The 19,642-nt window shown below is 37.0% G+C and overlaps 1 protein-coding gene across 5 annotated transcripts in view; it reads left to right on the forward strand.

Moving 5' to 3' along the window:
* Positions 1-19,642, forward strand: part of Pdp1 (PAR bZIP family member Pdp1) — a 166,323-nt gene that overhangs the window by 58,425 nt on the left and 88,256 nt on the right. For 2 of the 5 annotated variants that reach the window (XM_073075344.1, XM_073075347.1), the window contains exon 2: positions 6,259-6,288. The exons of the other annotated variants lie outside the window; for them this stretch is intronic. In XM_073075344.1, coding sequence (XP_072931445.1) covers positions 6,259-6,288 — 30 coding nt within the window. The remainder of the gene's footprint in view (positions 1-6,258; positions 6,289-19,642) is intronic. 5 annotated transcript variants of the gene reach the window in all.

Below are 19,642 nucleotides of genomic sequence, written 5' to 3' on the forward strand. Positions count from 1 at the left end.
CCAATCCTTCTCGAATGAGAAAGCACGAGTCTCCTCTATTTAGAGGAGACATCGTTAACCCATTACTACCCAGTGTTGGGACAGTGATGGGTTAACGACTGGTTCAAATGAGTCTTCGTGAGATAAATACATACAAATAAAAAATCTAAGTTCGGAAAATTTTAAATAAATTGTAGGCTCTATCCTGTATCTATGTAGTTATTTATGAGTAGATGAATATTGAATACAGGACATTACCGTTGACAGCAGAGATACCACTAGAAGAACAGATGTTGCTGGACGGGTATGTTCGACGTACTTATTTAAATTGAAAGCATTGAACGTCGTCACATTTAACGGCAAAGTTAGCCGTCCAGTTTGATTCAACATTATCTAAAAGTACCCTAATAGGATCAGATATAGTCGTATTTTGATAAAACATTAGTGAAATAGTTTTATATTTGTAACTTGGCGACATTACGTAATTATGATATTTTCATGTATAGACGTGCCTATAAATAGTTCGTCTTGGTAGCAGAGAGAAATCATCACAGCGGGAGCTCTATCATCTCAGACATAACCTATTCCCCTTTTTGTGATGTCTACGACAATATTCGAAATTACACTTCATACACTTATCAATACGCTCCACTTGCGTTCACATGAATATTAATTTTGAAGTCAACAGAATTAACCATAAACCTACGATTGAGTTTCATGTTTCCTCCTAACAAAAGACGTAATCACAACTTCCTTAATATTTACCTTAGTTAAATTACCTTAGTTAGTTTACTCATTGAACGAGGAAAATTTGTAGATAATGCTAATGACACAATAAATAGGGAAAACGCGCCACCTTATGACCACTTTGGTTTTAATACACTGTCAGAGTTTGTGTCACATATAATAATTACTTAATAAACTAGCATTTTCAACTCCATTCAAAACCGCACACAACACATGACAACATAAGCTCTTCCACTCAGTGCGGGTCACAGACAGGGCTGAGTACGTCGAGTTGAGTATGTATTCAAGTATAAGATTTTCGGGTACCTACCCTTTTTTTGAAATGAATTATCACATTTAGTCATAGGATTAGGTATGTAAAACCTATTTTCGATAAATTGTTAATTGCAGTAAACAAAAAGTAAGGTTGTATGCGATTTCAGACTTCGTTCTGAACTCGTAAATATAAGTATTCATAAAATAAGACACCTAGACAGTTCTAGTAATTGTCGACGTTGATAAACTTTTTGCAAACACACAAAGTGGAAGTTTTCAATTGGAACGATACATTGATGTGTTGCATGTAGCGTGTGCGGCACACGGACAACTGTGCCCTTAATATGAGTTTTTACTTTTTTACAAACAATTCTGTTTTGGTACTTGTTTACGTATTTGCCCATACATTTCCAATAAGCGTCCCTAGCAGAATGTATGAGAACTGATTGGAGTAGTATGGGAAATATGTAAACAAAAACAAAAACAGACATTTTTGTAAAGTAAACGTTACGTTACGTTGGCTGCAAAGTAAACGTTAAGTTTTAACCATTAACAGTATTGCGATATTCTGTTGTTTCCTTGTAGATTACAGTCTAAGAGTGGGATCTGCTTCGAAGATTTTTGCATCGTTAATTATTGCCTTGCCTGAACATTTTGGTTCGCTGTAGCAATAAAGTAAAAGTTATTAATTAAAATTTGGTATATCATACAATTAAGATTTTTGGGCACTCATTTTTTTAATGCAGCATTTTTTTTCTTAGAATCTTAATAGACTCAATACACTTTTGAGAACATTGTAAAAAACAAACAAACATGTAGGTTTCCTCATGATGTTTTTTCCTTTAAGTGAATTACATAGTTGTGTAATGCACTCTACCATGCTACTCCTATTCTAGAAGCTTTTGTAAGCAGGTTTAATCGTTGTTGGAAATATTTACGACTAAGTAAGTTTTATTTTATGTTTTAGATCTATTGTTTTATATATTTGTTTAGCTATTGATTGCTCGTTTATGAGCGCAGCCAGTCCGGCTGTTCCCAGCAACATGACATCGGTACTCGATAAGATTTATAATCATATGTTATGATGTAATTAAAATGTCGTGGCGAGAATAGCGTAGTTATCTCGAAGTAGATAAATAGCGGAAGATAAATACGCTCCTCCGTGTGACTTTAGCTATTAACGCGTGACACATTGACGGCTGTCGTATGCACCGCGGCGGCTCGCGCTGCTTCCAAACAATCCTACACGAACCGAACGGAGTCGCGAACACAAATAAATATTAAACACAAATAGTTCACAAAAATAGAGAGAGAATGTGAATAACTGACACAGTTTCGAATGTGACTTCGCGGCTGAGATTAATTTTATTGAGCGCGCGTCAGCGCAACGCGCGGCGCCTCGCCCGCGCGCGCTCGCCGCCCGCCCTTTAGAACCAATTGTCGCTTGACCCAGGAACATGAAAAAGGGGCGCTCGGGGCCTCGTGGATTGTTCGCCCTCTGTATGCTTATCGCTTATGAGCGCCAATCTCACTGGGTTTTAAAAATAGCTTACTATTTTTATGGTCATTGCGATACTGTATTTAAAAAAAATCTAGATTTATAGTAAAATTTTACTCTCAAGATACCTTTATAAAATTTATCGTGGCCACCCTTATCGGGGCGCTGTCGGCACACAGGAATGATTTTCCCGTTCCGGTGTGATCCCCGGCAAGAATTTCTCTGATACCGTCGGACTCGTGACCTGCCTAAAATGTGAATCATGTGATTTGTTTGGCACCAACGTTGGTTCCAACGGCGCGTCAGCGTTAACCAGTTATTTCTGCCGCACGGATCACGCTTGGCAACATAAAAGATTCGTTGTTTTGAACGGTGCGGATTGCACTGTTAAGTCCCGCGGTCCACTGGCGCTCCGTGTTGCGAGGGCGAGCAAGCGAGCGCGGGACGGGCGGACGAGCGGGTGAAGAGCGGGACGAGAGCGGGCCGTGAGCGAGCCGAGCCGGCCGGAGCCGCATCTACGCCTAGTGAACGTTAGCCGGTGACAAATCACAACATTATCGCCAAGGAAAATAATAACCTCATTTCAATGTTTTTCTTGGTGATAGCTTTTAGAATACTTTTTTACGGTATAATTCTTGAGCCAAAGCGTGGGAAAAGCGACACCGTGTGACTTTGTTTCAAATTGCGGGAAAAACTAATAGCCGCAATTTAAAGTAATAAGTAGAAACAGAAAAATAGTAAGTATTTATTATTATTGTTAACATTAGAGAAGCCAATTTTCAGGGATTTTTTATTAAGGAAATGCTTTTTTTCTAAAGCTTAAATCCTGGTGACCTGAATTATAATTGGGTTGTAGAAGTACTAAATTTTCCTGATCCTGATTACAATTATGGCTTTTAATTATGAAATTAGACGCTCGTATATCAATATTATTATTCGTATATCATTATTATATAATATAAGAATAAATAAATTTATACTCATCAGCAAATTACATGGTGGCAAATTGGAATGATCATTATAAGCATTGGCTTTCATCCAGGAAATGATAGATATTTCAATTAACCCTTATCGAACATTTAAGTAACAAGCTAGAAACTGTTGCCACTTGATTGCTATTGATATTTTATATTTGACCAATTTATAACCATATTGATAACATTACAAAATCACAGAAATATTCCTAATATTTAGCAAATAGTTACACAATGCAGTATTTTAGCGTAAGCCCTTTGAATAAATATAGGGTACATATACGACTACGTAACAGGTTACAAATTAGTGACACAACTCCGTCGTTCATCACTTTGCGTGTGTCCATTTAAGTTGACACGACTAAAACGTCCAATTAAGAACCTGCATAACGAGGCAGTAAATACCTTTTTCGAGCAGCCAGAGGTGTTTAGCGTTCACCACTAGTCGTACATTGCCCAATTCTCGATATTTGACACTAATGGTCGTGTATTTGTTACTAACCAAACTAGGGTGTTGTTAAAAATTACTGATTAAAAGTATAGCCTTTATTGCTGCCACACTTATGTCGAATCCAATGACACCTTAAGTGTTAAACCAAATGAAACATACACACGTACAATGTGCATACGTAAAAAAAATTGAAAATTGGTTAGCATACCCATAGCCAAATTTTCAGAGAAGTTATTTATTTTCCTATTTATATGTACTGAACTTTTGCTTCGCGGTGATGACTTTCAATTGATTTTAACCAACTAATTTGGCAAAACCGTTGCAGTGCTCAAATCGAAAAACTTCTTATGCGAAACTAAAAAAAATCGGAGTAAAAAGTAAACTTCATTTAAGTATCTATTGTTTTTCGTAGCTTTATAAATGAAAACAAAAGTATTTGCAGCCGGAACATGCGAGCATTACGAAGACGATTCTAACCTAATCTTATTTGTATTAATCAATGAAAGCGCCGCTTAATGGTCATCAGCGAAATTGACAATTGCTAAGTTCGTTCGCTGGGACGTCTTACCCTCCGGGCGCACATATATTGCGGCAATGTCAACATAAGGGCGGTGGGCAGGAATTTCGGGTCTCGAGGGTACCCTCTTTGCCCGGGCAGATTCTCAGGTGGTCAAATGCCTCCTGGATTTTTAATATTTATTCATAATAGTATAATGTTATTTAAAACATTATAATATAACGAACAAGTATAAAAAATTGACCAACCCCGCTGTTTAGTGGGTGGTTCGGTACCTATCGCATCGTTATACCGAGAGGACGGTCGGCCCCCTGATGGTCGGGGGTCGCCAGCCCTGGAAGCTCCCGCGGGAGCGGGCGCCCCGTACAATTGCTAAGGCTGCTAAGGTACAAAGTGCTGCTGAACGCCAACATGTCACTTTATTGGAAAATAGAGTAGGTTCTTATAGTTTCTAAAATGTCCAACCTAGTTCCGTTTTAAGTGTAAACGATACCAGAAACAAGTAGTCGTTTAAAAATAGGTGGCCCGTTAGAGTGGAGAGGCGACTGTCAATCACATAGACGCGTTTGCCGGGCGTGTCGAAGTGGCGCGTGGTTCCTGCCGCCTTGCACTCGGTTTCAGCACGGCTCGCTGGGCTTCCCGAGCTGAGTATGTAAAGTTTGTAAAGGTTAAACTTATTCATGTCATTCTTTAAAATTATGGCCGACAAAGGATTTATAAGTACGGCTTGTACGTTTGATATCTATCCAAAAACATTCAATATGTTTTTCCATCATCCGCTACCATGGAAAAGTTGGCTATTCTAACTCCTCGAGAACAGGACAAAATTAAAAACGTATTAAGTAGTAAAATTATATAACAACCAGCTTTATTCGCTTATCTCAGGCGCAGGCTATACATATAGTACGTATACATATAATACAAATACTTAATTAAATGGAGGCATAAAACATCTTACAGTTTAAATGAATATTCCAGAATATTATTCCTTATTCGAAATATTAAACATGTAGAGTGTAACGATCGCGAGCTGATTAGGTAAATCCCCTAGCGCCGCAGGGGACAGATTCAACAAAGGTTGCCAAATTACATTTTACTTAATTTCTACGCTATTCAGGGAACGAGTTGTTGTTGTAACTCTTCTGTGATTATTTTGTTTGTTTCTCGTTACTCGTCCTCAATAACGAATTTGGCTGCAGTTCTTATACAAGTAAAATATTAGAACAGCTAACTCGCGATTTTAGCTCGTAATTTAGACTGTCTCCATTCTTTATCTGGTTCCCATGTTGCTTCGAACTGGTATTTTCAGGTCTGAGTAAGAGTGTGCGATTTGTCGGGCATTTGAAGCCGTTCGGATTAGTTAATAGCTATATGTATGTAGGTTAGCTTTAGCAGATACTCCTTTAGATTTTCCCTTAGTTAATAAAACGTTGTATACATTTTAATTTTCACTTCTGCAACCAATTTATTTATGGCACAATTAATCAATGTAATTAAAGGGTTGTTAAGCGTTGTGAAAATTAAAGTGTTCAATTAAGCTGTGTGAAAGGGCGTGTTATAAAACGAGTGATTATTTAATCGATAAAATTGTGTGGTTTGGTGTAGCTTCAGTTCCATATGTGGAAAGTTTATATACTATGATGATGGGCTATGGCCCATTAGCGTAAATTGTCATAGTATATAAAACTTTTATGAAAACGTGTGGCTTATGAAATTTTTTCCGTCGCTTCGATTCCATTAAAAAAAAACTTTAATAAGTGGTGGTAGATATTTGACTTTAAAATAAGTTAAGAATCTACTTTGAAAATATTTTGACTTTGAATTTTTTATTTTCCAGGCGGACGTGGTAACTATCATAAACACATTGGTGAGATAAATCATAGAATTAGATTTATATTTTTTTTTGCTGAGCGAAGAGTTCAATACTGTAAAATCTTTTCGCTGCCAGACTCTTTGTCTTCTTAATTATTTGCGTGAGAAACTCATTAATTTTGTTTTTAGTCAACCATTTTGCATGAATGATAAGAATTCGCGTATTTTTCTAATAAACAATATTTATTTTATATTAATATTTTTTTCAAATGACGTCGTTACCTACTACGGACTACGGAGGGTAATGTTTTGGAGCGTATATATGTCTCATTCTTTGGCTCGCCCTACAGACTAAGCCTTTTATAGTATTTCGCCTAGTTGCTGTTAGATGTAAGAAATTTATAACAACCCAGCCAGCCAGTGTTCGAGTTCTGGATAGTCTATTTGTTTTATTTATATTCTCTAAGCTTTGCAACTGTGGTCCGCAGTGTAGCCTTGTTGGGTGAAACCAATATGTGAAATTTGATTGAGGTATTGCAGTTAATTATAAAATGGGCTGCGAAAATTGGGTGTATTTTGTAAAGCTCTATTATATTTAAAACAGTTTTATTCGGATTTTAGTATTATTATTTTGAATAGTCTGGTATCATTGAAGAATTATTTAGAAGTGCATTGTTAATTTAATAATAATAATTTCCGAAAAAGGATCTTCTATACTTGAGGCGTTAGTAAAGCAAAGTTTGAGAGTGCAATTAGGAATATACAATTATTTTATTCGAGGTCACACTAATAAACTCATTATCTTGTGTTACGTACGTGCTAAGAGACCCATTTGGCCCATACAATTTCCAAGTTCTGATATAATCCGCTAAGGGCGCTGATTGGAAATTTTATGGGCAAATAAGTAAACAAATACCAAAACAGTTATATTTGTCAAAACGTGAAAACCTATGGTAAGGGTAGATACTGTCTACGATATTGTACACATTAGGCACTTACCTAAAATATTAAATCCTATCTTATATGGAGGTGGGCGAAGTTACGGACAAACAGTGAAATGCTACTATTACCGTGGCTGAAAATAGAATTGAATTAAGAATATATGGTCAGTAATCAGGCACGTACGCGACGTAGCTGATTACAGAGGAATATTTTATGAGTTTCAGTCCACAACAATGCGCTTCCAGTTACAATTCCATCCATTAAAACCACGAAAACTTCTTGGATATTTAAACAGCTATCTACAAAGTCCAAAGTTTCTAAAAATATTTAATGTACCCGGTAGAAGTTCTTGAAAAGGGAGGCACAGGTAATTCCACATTACAATAATCTTACAGGAATCGGTGGTCGAGTTATCATAAAGAGGAAAGATGCTTAAAAAGAATCCCCCCATGGTGTGTGGTAGTGCACTCCGGCGCTTACTCGTAGGCTTCGACGGATCATCGTACTCAACCTTATTCCTCTCTTATCACATCTGTGCTTTCGATGTTCCCTAGAGGGCAATCGGGGCGGCCGCCCTGGGGCCTCCACAAAAGAGGGCCCCTCACAATAGAGACGTTGGATTTTTTTTAATTCCGACTAGTAAACACTAGTAAAAAAAATAATCTTTTCTTTGATATATTTTTTCGCTGTTCTACCTTTATCTACAGTACTTTGTACAAACATGAATACTAGAAGAATCTACCTGCGTTTCTCAATAAAATTTTTATTGAAAAACCTAACTGAAAAAAATTTTCATTTTATTCCGAAAATAATTTTGGGGCCAGGGGACCTCCACTCCTTTGTTGCCAAGGCAGGGCCGGATTTAGAGGTCTAGAACCTCTACTCCGGCCCTGCCTACTGCGATACCTTACCCATAACCACCTATAGGTTACTGACGCCACGGAAACGTTAAAGTATTGTTTTACTTTTAAACGTACAACTACACGAATCTCGGCTTGGTTTGATTAGATATATTAAATGTAGATTAGATAGTAGAAGTTTATGCTACGTTGCCAAGTGATAAGCTAAAAACTAAGAAAACTTTTTTTAAAGAACTCTCCGGTGTGTAGATTGCCTCACTTCCTTCGCCGTTGTGCGTGTGGGATTCCCCGATCGGATTCCACAACCGAGAGGCCGAGCTTAAACCACTGGCATTTTAGTTCCTTGGAGAGATCATGTAGGAATTAAATACGCCCTCTGTCGCATAACGATAGAAGTCATTTGAATGAGCTATCGCCATTTAAGTGTATAATTAACTAGTTTAAACCCTAGCTGCAGTTCTTTCTCAATTCGAAATGTAAAGTTGCCCGTAAAGCGGCTAATATGAATGAACCTCAAGCAAATGAACTGACAGCGCGACCGATCCGTCGTTTTGCTGGCTTCGCGCTACGCTAGGCCGATTAGGCGGGACTGTTGCTTAGGTACTGTGACCTCTTTGTCACGCAGCTAACTGGACTCTGCAAAAGAAATGAAACTACTACGCGTAATCAATTCCATTTTGCATTTCAAAGCGTAATTTCGTCTACTCCACGATTTCTCTTTTTATCCGGCGGATACGGTAGTCCCATTACCACTGTACTTCAGATTAATATCCAATATCTCATTCCTCGTTCATTCAAACTGTTTGATTAATTTTTGGTGTCAGAGGAGTCTAAGGGTAATGAACTAGTTGCACTCCTAAGTGTCTGTATCTCAGGTCTGTAGCTTCTGATCGGTCGATCGTATTATTGGACACTTGCTCATTGTTAAAGTTGTTTTACACTACACAATATCAAACGACATTTGATAACCATGGCATCAAGTAATCAAACAAGCGAGTTGAATTTGCAATTTCAATTTCAATTTCTATGGTGGGATTTTGGCGGCTACTTACACTGACCTATATTTTTATAGTTTATGCCGCTGTTTAGATGAAATTATAATGCCATCGACATGCGTCAAATCATAAAAGTGAAATTTGTATGGTCCTAAAAAGTATTACTCAGACCAATGTGTAATTCGACAGAGACTGGACTAGCGAATGGACTGAATATTAAACGATGGATACATATGTGATGTTGTACATAGTCTATATTTGCACTTTTAATAGTTAAACATATTTAAGGCAGTCTACGCTGCTACAGTCATTTGTTTCTGGGATAAAATGCTTCTTCTTCTGAGAATCTGTGATAATATATTGATAATTTATCTCAGGTTTTTAATGGCCGACTCCAGAATGGTTAGTTTATTTTCGATGAGTATAACAATGATTGGTCATTAGATGGTTAGTTTCTAATATAGCGCACTGGTTACATATGTACCTAATAAAATCTACGTGACTGTTCCGGTGAACAAATGCAACATTTTGAAAACAGCTTCGATTGATAAAGAGATTGCCCATTGAGATTTATGCGAATATTCTACATTCAGATCGTATCAGATTGCAGCGTTAAAGTTGAAACTTATTGTATGCTAAGTTTCGAGTTAAACAGATTTTAGAACCTTTTAACCAGGCATCAAGCCTTGCGATACTCAATGTGCGTTGTAGGTACAATTATTGTTAAATTTTCTTTGTTAATTTGATATAACATAAAAAAATTAATTAGCAATATAATTATATCTACTCGTATTTATATCTTCTTAAGTAATAACAACTGCAGTTAACGACGATACGAAACCACTGTAAGATGTCGTCTCGCGTAGCACACGTAGCGTTCCGAGCGTGCTAGCTGTAGCCAATCACCGTCGAGTCACGAATGTTAGTCCTTAGTTTAAATTCTAACATTACTTATATTTAAATGTTTATATCTTTGTAAACTCAATAAACCTCTCTTCCATAAAAAATCTTATCATATAAAGCTACTCTACCTATACGATACCTTTAACATACTAAGAAACTTGTGGAATACAAACTATTATGATGTCAAAAAGAGTGATGAGTTAAGCTGTAAATATGCTTATTTGAATATTATTTTAATATTAGTGCACTAAAAAGTAATATAATAAACACAAGACCATTAAATAATTTTAGCTCCTAACACTATCAGGAGAATCACGTTCCGCATTCATCCATTAGTGTTTCTTACACAGGTTGTGTGTATTCATAACTACAGATATATTACTGTTACATTATCGACTCCCAAGCGCCCCCATCAGTCCTTCGCGTGGCACCGAGTCTTCCTAACGAGGTTGCCAAATTTTCTGCTACAACTTCCCTTCGAGTGTCCGCTGCCACTTCGTTAAAACTTAAACCTATTCATTAGCTCCATGAGAGATATGTGTTTAAATGCGTTTATAAAGAAGTTGATAACAGAATCGAATAACTAACGCCCCCTAAACGATCCACTTTTTGTCATAAAATCGATATCAGTAGCATAGAGTAGAGTATAGACTTAGAGTTGTAGAATATTCAGGACACATTTATGGTAAATAGCTATAATCCTATTCATGTGTATGTTGCGTATTCATGCACTAAAACATTTCAATTATTTAGCATAATATGTACAATATTTCAGTGCATAAGTAAATGTTGCGATAAATGGAGCTGTGACAATCGCGCCCTTCGGATATATTCTTTATAAATACGAGCTATTCTCTTATGTCAATGCCCTGCAGTAGTGTATCTATTGGAGTTTTAACCATCTTACTGTATTGTTTACTACATTGTTACTGTATTTATTGGAGTGTGGACTCCAATAAATACAGTAACAATGTTAACAGTTAACAAATAATTTTAGAGACGGCTCTAACCTTAGTACTTCTTTGTTTAATGTTATTAAAAATAAATACTGAACTTCGACGTATTCAATATTTGAAACGTCAATAACGCACTCCAAATAGGATTGCAACGCTAAGTGAGGATATTTGTGGAGCAGCAGCGCCGCAATACCAGCTTAACCCACATGCCTTCGCGCAAAAGCGAGCGGTGTTAACCATCATCGACTTAAGACTCACCATTCGGCTAGAACGTTTGTGTCTATAGGGACATGGCTATTTTATGTTTTCTACTGGCTTTTTATTGATGAGGGCTTTGAGAAATTATTAATCCTGGTGCTTATATTAAACTTTATTCATCATGCTCATAATAGATGAGGATCCATACAGATCAGGGAGACTCCCGGTAAAGTTATACGGTTCAGATTGCGCGTTCTTGTGTTATATCAAATAAATCGTAAAATAAACACGAAAAAAGTAAATAATCCCGGACATTGTCTTATCAAAGGGTATTTATTATTTTTTCTATTTTATATTAGGTACATCAAGTGAACTTTTTATGGCCTTAAAAAGTGTTACTCAGACAAATATATAATTAGGCAGAGACTGGACTAGCGAATGGACCGACTATTAAACGATGGCTACATCAAAATATGATTATGTACGTAAAAAAGTATTTACTTCAGTTGGATGTACGGAAAACATGTCAACAATGTTGAAGACAATTTAAAATAGAATTTATTTTTTGAAATCTTCAAGAAAGCTCTCTGCACTTTCGTTTAACAGCGGTTGAATAAGGATTGGTACAAAAGAGGTCACATTTCCACTTGAAAGTTGTCACTTGTGTACTACAGTTCAAGCTTGGGGATAGAGGTCAGAGATTCCCTTACATTGCTAAGTGTCAGACACGCAGTTAGAATGCTGCACTATGAAGTGAACAGTAAGCGCTCAGAAAGTGTTTATAAGTGTTCCACTGCCTTCGGAAAAATATAGACTAGATGCAACCAATGACATAGTATGGATAAAATATCTGATTCGTCTGGAAATTGTTTATTTTTACCTTAAAATCAGTTTTGTGCAACAAATATTTCATTTACCGTTTCGAAATAAAATCAGTCAGCATTTACAAAACTATATATACTCTTTATACTATAATTTTTGTGGATGACAGATTATGTCATCCTCAAAAATTGCTCATAAAGATCCGTAGCGTCTAATTACATGTTTTACAAACAGTCGTAGATTCCGGGTTCGAATCCCGGCCACACAGATATCTCAATTGTGAATTTAGTTTTCTTATCTGGTTCTGGGTGTTTGTGTACTCGCCTTTATATGTCCAGGGCGTCCATAACACAGGAGCCTAAAAAATGGGACTATGAGTGTAGTGAGCGTTTATTTTTTTAAGGAATATTTCAAGTTCTTTATTTTAACCATTAATTACTGACATGTATTACTCTTTCTTTAAGACATAATTATTTTTTAATTAAAATTTGGTGAAAACAAGATCAAATCAGTGTTTAAGAAACGAATATGTGGTCGTTACTGTAATTGTACCGTAGATCCCCCTCGCTTGCGGCGCCCGCGACCCCAGCGCGCTCCACCGGCACTCGGAAACAACCGTCATTAGGCACTGATTATGTCTTTAATTTATTCATGAAGAGTGGGCAGGTAGCCTTGATGGGCTACAAAAGCGCAACGGACAAACATCAAAGTATAAATGCCTGAGACACGTATACATCACTCGAAAGAGAGCCAGTTTCTTCACTACCCCCGTTCGCGTAAAAAGAGTGTTTTTATATGAAATATCTCGCCTGTAAATATAAAAACAACATAATTTCGTTATAAGAAGTAGCGGATCGATAAAATACCTATATACCATTGTCCAGTAACTTGCGTCCAAGACAAGGCTCATTGTTTTTATTCAAGGAAGACCCATGATTATAATAGGTAACTTACTGTGCGAGCCGCGAGCTAACTTGTAACCACGTACACTTTTTACTCCGCTTTGCTTAAAGTACTTACTTTACTTGTATGTGTATAGTACAGTGGTTGTTTAAATGATACACTACACAAATTAACGTTTAATTTAAAAAGATCACCAAATATAAAATACTGGCAGTGGCCAAAATATATATTTAGGTATTTAATCGTTAGTTGATTTCGTGAACTTGTCAGATTCTCGAAGAATGTCACTGTTGCACTAAGTATTGCAATGTATTTTACCTACTATGAATTTTAAATTTGCGAATCTCCTGTTAGTCCAAAAGTAAACTCTCTGCCTGTAGTATAAGCCAGGATTTTATGACGACGGCTATCGTTCGTAAAACAAATGTCTTTATTGTCGGTAGGTGTTTTGAATACTGATAGTATTTTGGTAGTCTTTGTAGATGTTCTGAATGCTGATGGTGAGAACTGCTGCAAAACGCATCAAAATGCTTCTAACACGTCCCGCGAGTTGCCAGCGGTCCTTTACCTCTCTAATATAATATAGAAGCATATGAGCATTGTACCTACTGACTGGAGTTTTATAATGTTATTGCCACAAACAATTTGGTGTAAGTTTCAAACTATTGCGTACCTTTATTTATTTAATGAATTCACGAAACTAAGGCACTACAACAAATGTGCAACATAATCATAAATTAAAGTAAAACTCTAAATAAATTAAAGTAAAACTAAGCAGTGATAGCCTAGTGGTTAAGAAACGCGGCCTCTCGATCGAGGGGTCCGAGGTTCAAATCCCAGGCACGCACCTCTGATTTTCAAATTTATGTGCGTATTAGAAATTAATTATCACTTGCTTAAACGGTGAAGGAAAACATCGTGAGGAAACCTGCATATCTGAGAGATTTATAAAAAAAAAAAATCTTAAAAAGGTATGTGAAGTCTACCAATACGCACTTGGCCAGCGCGGTGGACTATGGCCTAATCCTTCTCATTCTGAGAGGAGACCCGTGCCCAGCAGTGGGACAGTAATGGGTTGATGAGAGAGAGAAAGTAAAACTAAAAATTAACACAAATTTGATAGTGTCCTTATGTTTATTTGTAATTGCATTTTTTGTTACACCTAACAGACATGGTATTTTGAAATGCTACCTCACGTTTTTCTACCTGCGTTCGGTTGCATTATCGAAAACGCGTGTTTGTGACTACATTAATGCTTTGTGGGGTTTAACCTTCGGTAGATATTCGGCATGATGTTTGAATCTTATATATAAAATTATCGTGTCACAATGTTAGTTACCGTACTCCTCCGAAATGAGCCATTTAGTAGAGTACGGTAGTACGGTAGTATTTCATCATTTTTCATACCGGTCAATATATATATACATATATATATATTGTGTTATATTTATTAAATTTATTACCTATAGGTATATTTTTATTTTAATTTTTCGTTTCGTTTTGTTGTTATAAACTATGTATATACAGTTATTTTGGATCTTTCAACTTAGCATCAACATAAATCAACGTAGAAGCTTTTACGTTGAAATGATTCATAATTATGATATTGAGAACAAACAATATTCTATGACTAAAAATTATTTTTTTGCAAATACGTTCCCTTTGCAAATAGGTCTAACAGGTCTAACATGATAATTAAAACTAATGTAACGGTACTCTTAATACATTATTCTATATATCCTATATTACGAGTTATAACCTACATATTGTTTTTACATATGTAGTTGTAGGTATAAGTAATGACTTTAAGACGCTGGTCCATTAGACGACACAAAACTACTTAATTCAACCTATTTAAAAAGTAACGAAATACCTCCCTTGATAAACATAATTTACTGAAATAATTTAATAAGTTAAAAACGAGCACTGCAATAACAAAATATAAACAGAAATAAAGTAGATACTATAAGCCGTAGGTGTACATTATAGCATAGTCTTACATGGCCTTAAATGTAAAAATGTAATTCTAATGGTGGTATCTATAGTACGTATTAATAAGAGTTAGAGTACTCGCTAGGTGTCGAATAGGTCGACGTCAGAATTATTAAAACTATCGCGTTTGGTGTCTATCACATAGTTATAAAAATATGTAAGCTGATAAACACATAAGTACCATTAAATCACGCAGTCGTGTAAAAAACAGTCGTGTAAATGTTGTGACGAATTATTACAAAAAATATTTTTGTAACGCCGCGTAACGTAATGTCATTACAGAAACAAAATATACACCTCGCGGATTGCGATCAAGTCCTAGTTGTGAGACCTACATGGCCATGGGCTCGGCACTCATCATAAAATAAATCAAATGTAAAGGTGTTTCCAGGTGGTAAGCTGTAGTAGAGGTCATTTGAGATAAAGCGTATGTCGTAATTGTCTCGTAGATTGCGCACGTCAATGGTACAGTTCACATCGGCGACACACAGATACCGCGATAACCCCGCGCCCCGCCGGCTCGACCCTCCCGCCACATCTCATTCTGATACTCATGGAAGAGAAAAACATTATCATATGGCGCTTAATTATTACCGCTTGAGGAGTCATAAAGTCATGAAGTACTTAATTCGTTTTTATTACAAAAATAGCGTTGCTGGCTTGCATTATAATTACCTACCTAAACATTTTTATTAGGCAACATTCAATCATCTTTTATTACAATAAATATCTTCTACTTACCTTATTTGGTTGACATTCAATGTTTAAATATATTAAGGATCGCAGTAGGAATCGATGTGCTAATTCATTGAATTATTAGTTCATATATTATATAGTATAAGCCGATTTCAAATTATCATGTTAACCGAAATAACCCTGTAGAGGCTTAGACCTTGTTTATCCTCATTAGTATAGTGAAACGTATTTTCGAGTGATGCGAACATTGCTTGTACCTACTTCACATTTGAGTGCAATTAGATATCTACTGGCAGCACTAACGCTTAGATATCTGCCTAGAATCTATCATTTCTGATCCGATCCCATTGCGAGAGTATTCATAGAGTATCTTAATTTAATCCTTACTCTTAAGACTTCTCAGGTAAATTGATGCTATAACTGCAAAGCTTTCTACGAGTACAAGAGCGTTACTGTTAATTATGTTTTAGTAAGTTTCATTAACTATGAATAGGTATATAGTTCGTATGTAGGCGATACATAAACAGATCGACAAACAGCCAAGAAAATTATATTTTTATTTTTTCATACAAAGTGGCGTCATACAAACCAGCGAAATGCGTTTGAATATATTTTGAAATATCTCCTACAATTTATCTGCACATAAAAGATTTCATGAAATCTAGTTATATTTCATAATTAATCAGTAATTAACAAGTCGTGGTTTCGCGGTGTCATATGCGCCTGCGCAAGCCGGCCACTCCGCCAGCTGTAGTGTGCGTAAGACTCATACTTATAAGTTAGGTTAAGTTCCATATTAAACAGTTATAATAAAGACTACAAACTATCAACTTCAATACCTGAGAGCCCGCTACATCACTACACAGCCACGAGGCGGCCCCATTCATACGCCGCGGCGCCCGACCCTCGGTGAGCCACTCGCGACCTGGCGTTCAATACGTCTCTAAAAATATTTTAATGTATTTGTGTTTCTATTTCTATTTTATTATGTTTTTTCTTTGAACCTATCCGTTTTACAAATGAAGTCTATTTTAGTTTTATTACGAGAATAGCAGCCACTCTCGATCTATATTTAATACAGATTGACAGGGATTCGCTTCGGGCAGATGCAGGTGGTGAAACATTTGTGGTTCGACTCCGGGTGCAACGCTACCAGTTTTTTTCTGTCTAATAACAGTGCAGGCTGCTGTGTTATGGCTTAAAGCGTCTGGTAAAAGAGACATGCTTTTCCGAGACGTTTAACTTGCTCTCGGCGGTAGCAACGCATCTTTGGCCTGCCTCAGGCAGGAATCAATTCATATTCATATATGAATTCATATATGATGCCACTTACCTAAAGGTGGACTACATGCCAAAAAAACTTACAGTACCTATCAATTACTAACTGCACCGTGTGTTGCACCACGGAACATAAATTCGATAATTCATGCAATGTTGAGACAGTTATTGATGTTAATATTATGCTGGTACCTCATTATTATATGTGATGTTCGTAGTTAACGTGAAAAAAGGAAAAACTCACACTTCAAACTGGAAAAAAATCAAATTGGAAATACTTTCTGAATACAGCTTTGCTTTGGACGTCGACGTCGCACTCTCAACAGAACGTATAAAGATGAACTGACTATAACTAACTAGGTATATATGTAGTAACACATAAATATGAAGTTCCTACATTGTTCTGATTACAGTATAGATTTTCTTTTATATGTCAATGGATGGCATAGCTAGAGTTCTCTTATCCCCTGATTCATACAGAAGTGTCGTAATTATTTTCAAACTTATACCGCCGTAACGTTTTAGGTGCAAATGGGACGTTTTTAAATCAGGTCTTTGTAAAAAAGTAAATTTGAATAGTTCTGCACACAGGGCATTAATGAAGCGGAATTCGGGAGGTCGGGAGGCCGAGAGGTCGGGCGTCGTGCAGCTCCGAGCGCGGCGCGGAATCTGTTCACTTTGTTTGTTATTCGTCTGAACTTGTCCGCTGCACAAAAGCTACTTGTCCATTTAGTCATCGGCTTACAACCGTTCTTTATTCACCAAATATTGACTGTTAACGTTTTTTTAACAAGATTTACATATTATTAATAAGGAACTTTTAACACAAATTCGCCCACGCGAGGAAAACGTGAGTATGTGGACAAACTGATTGACAGTGTCCAAGGATAGTGTCGCGGGCACGTTGCGGACAACCGAATCTTCGAGAGCGATGATGCGAGGATAACTCGCAGAGAAAATATTATTCTTCGCCATGTAGGCATAAGCGAACCACGGTCTCTACATAAACGTGACAGCCTTACGTTAAAATAGTATACCAATGTTTGCTTACAATTACAATTTTGGTGCCCTAAATAAATACTATAGACCAGTATTTAACGTGCTCTTCTGTACGAGCGAAAATATACTTCTACTCTGTTAGGAAGCCAAGGCAAGTGTATTAATACAATGGCTGTATTTTCGTGGATTCAGAGATTTAGTCGTGGGCACAAAACAAGTAACTTATTGTTGGCAAAGGCTAACACATACAAAGCCGGCGATGCACTGGGGTTGCAAATGTCCATAGGCGACGTTTACTACTTTCCATCAGGTAGCACGTCGGCCTAATCGTTAGGTTAAACTAAAAAAAAGCTGAGGTGCTGGCGAGTTTTACCTTAGACATATCTGACGTGCCACTGGCTCCACGAGTACGAGAATACGAGTTCAGAATTTGATGCCTATGAACGTATCACGTTTCACAGGTTATTTATTAACGGGCGTTATTAAGCTAGTTTTCTAGGTAGGTGGTAATATTATAAATATGATATTAAGAATGTTTTTAAAATGTTTTGTAGTAAATTCTTCTTTATAAGAAATAAAAAAAACCGAGCTTAGTTTCTTACATGTCTAAACTATAATAAATCAGAAATGTATGTATTATGTATAATAAGTTTACCTTTTTGTATAAATACATAATCAGAGCAATCTTGCATAGGTAGAACGCAAATAGTATTTTATTTATTTATTTTATATATAATATAAGAGTAGCAGACGAGCATGCAGGCCACCTGATGGTAAGTGGCTACTGCCGCCCATGGACATCTGTAATCAACCCCAGATAGGATTAGATGTTCCTACCTGAGGTCGGCCACAGTTGCGCCGCTACTCCTGAGGACTAAGCTGGAACGCCTCGGAAAAGTATCTCTCCCTTACCACACCCTTCAAACCAGAACACAGCAGCGTTCAACACTCCTGTTATAAGGCAGAAATAGGTGTGGCGGCCATAAAATGAAAACGAGCCATAACTGCGAGGCCCGTGGCGCGTATGGTAGGAAACGAAAATGGCATGAGATACGACGGCAAGGAGTCGTAAAAATATAGGTCGAGACAAAATAGAACAGCCTCGACATTCTCAGGTACCGAGACCAACGGATGCCCCACGGGCCGACGCACTTGATCCTACTGTTAAACCCTGTGGGGCATGGTGTTACCACAGTGTCAAAAATATAGCTTTTAAAATTATTTAATGGAGCTATGTTAGAATAACGGTTTAATTAAACTCTTCATTTACAAGAAGTACATGGAATTTGAAGTTTTCTATATAGTGATTGCTGTAGTTCCCGAAAAGTGTTTCACATAAATGCTTCTACGAAGAGTATGTAGACGGTAGAGTAGTAGACGGGTCGCATATTTATTGAAGTAAAATATGTATGACTAAAAGGAATTTGCGCGAAACTCGTCAATAATGAGGTGTTTGATTGGCGACGGCGGCGGTCGTGGCGAATGTGTCGCGCGGCGTGTCGCGTGGTGTCTGGTGTCAGGTAGAGTAGTTGTTTGGACGCGACACTTGGCGTGCCAACTGCGACGTCGTGAATCGCTCGTTAACAGTTGATACGCGCGGCGGGCGGTCCTGCCACTGTGCAGCGTGCAGTGTGCTCTTCAGTTTACAATAACAACCTCCTCTTCCACGACCTACAATTTGAATACTTCTTGCACTTTCTTCGGAAACATCTTAATTCCGGGCGTTCATTCACTTATTCACTTATAATGAGAACTTATCTAAACTTAAAATGTACTTAACATCAAATGTTAAATAATTAAGAAATGGTTGTAAATCAACAAAATACGTAAGTTACTCGTACATTGCGTCGTTATAACGGCTCTGT

The sequence above is a fragment of the Epargyreus clarus genome, unplaced genomic scaffold (genome assembly GCF_041222505.1).
Source record: "Epargyreus clarus isolate Ecla_fem2 unplaced genomic scaffold, WU_Ecla_fem_2.2 ptg000007l, whole genome shotgun sequence".
NCBI classification, from domain to species: domain Eukaryota; kingdom Metazoa; phylum Arthropoda; class Insecta; order Lepidoptera; family Hesperiidae; genus Epargyreus; species Epargyreus clarus.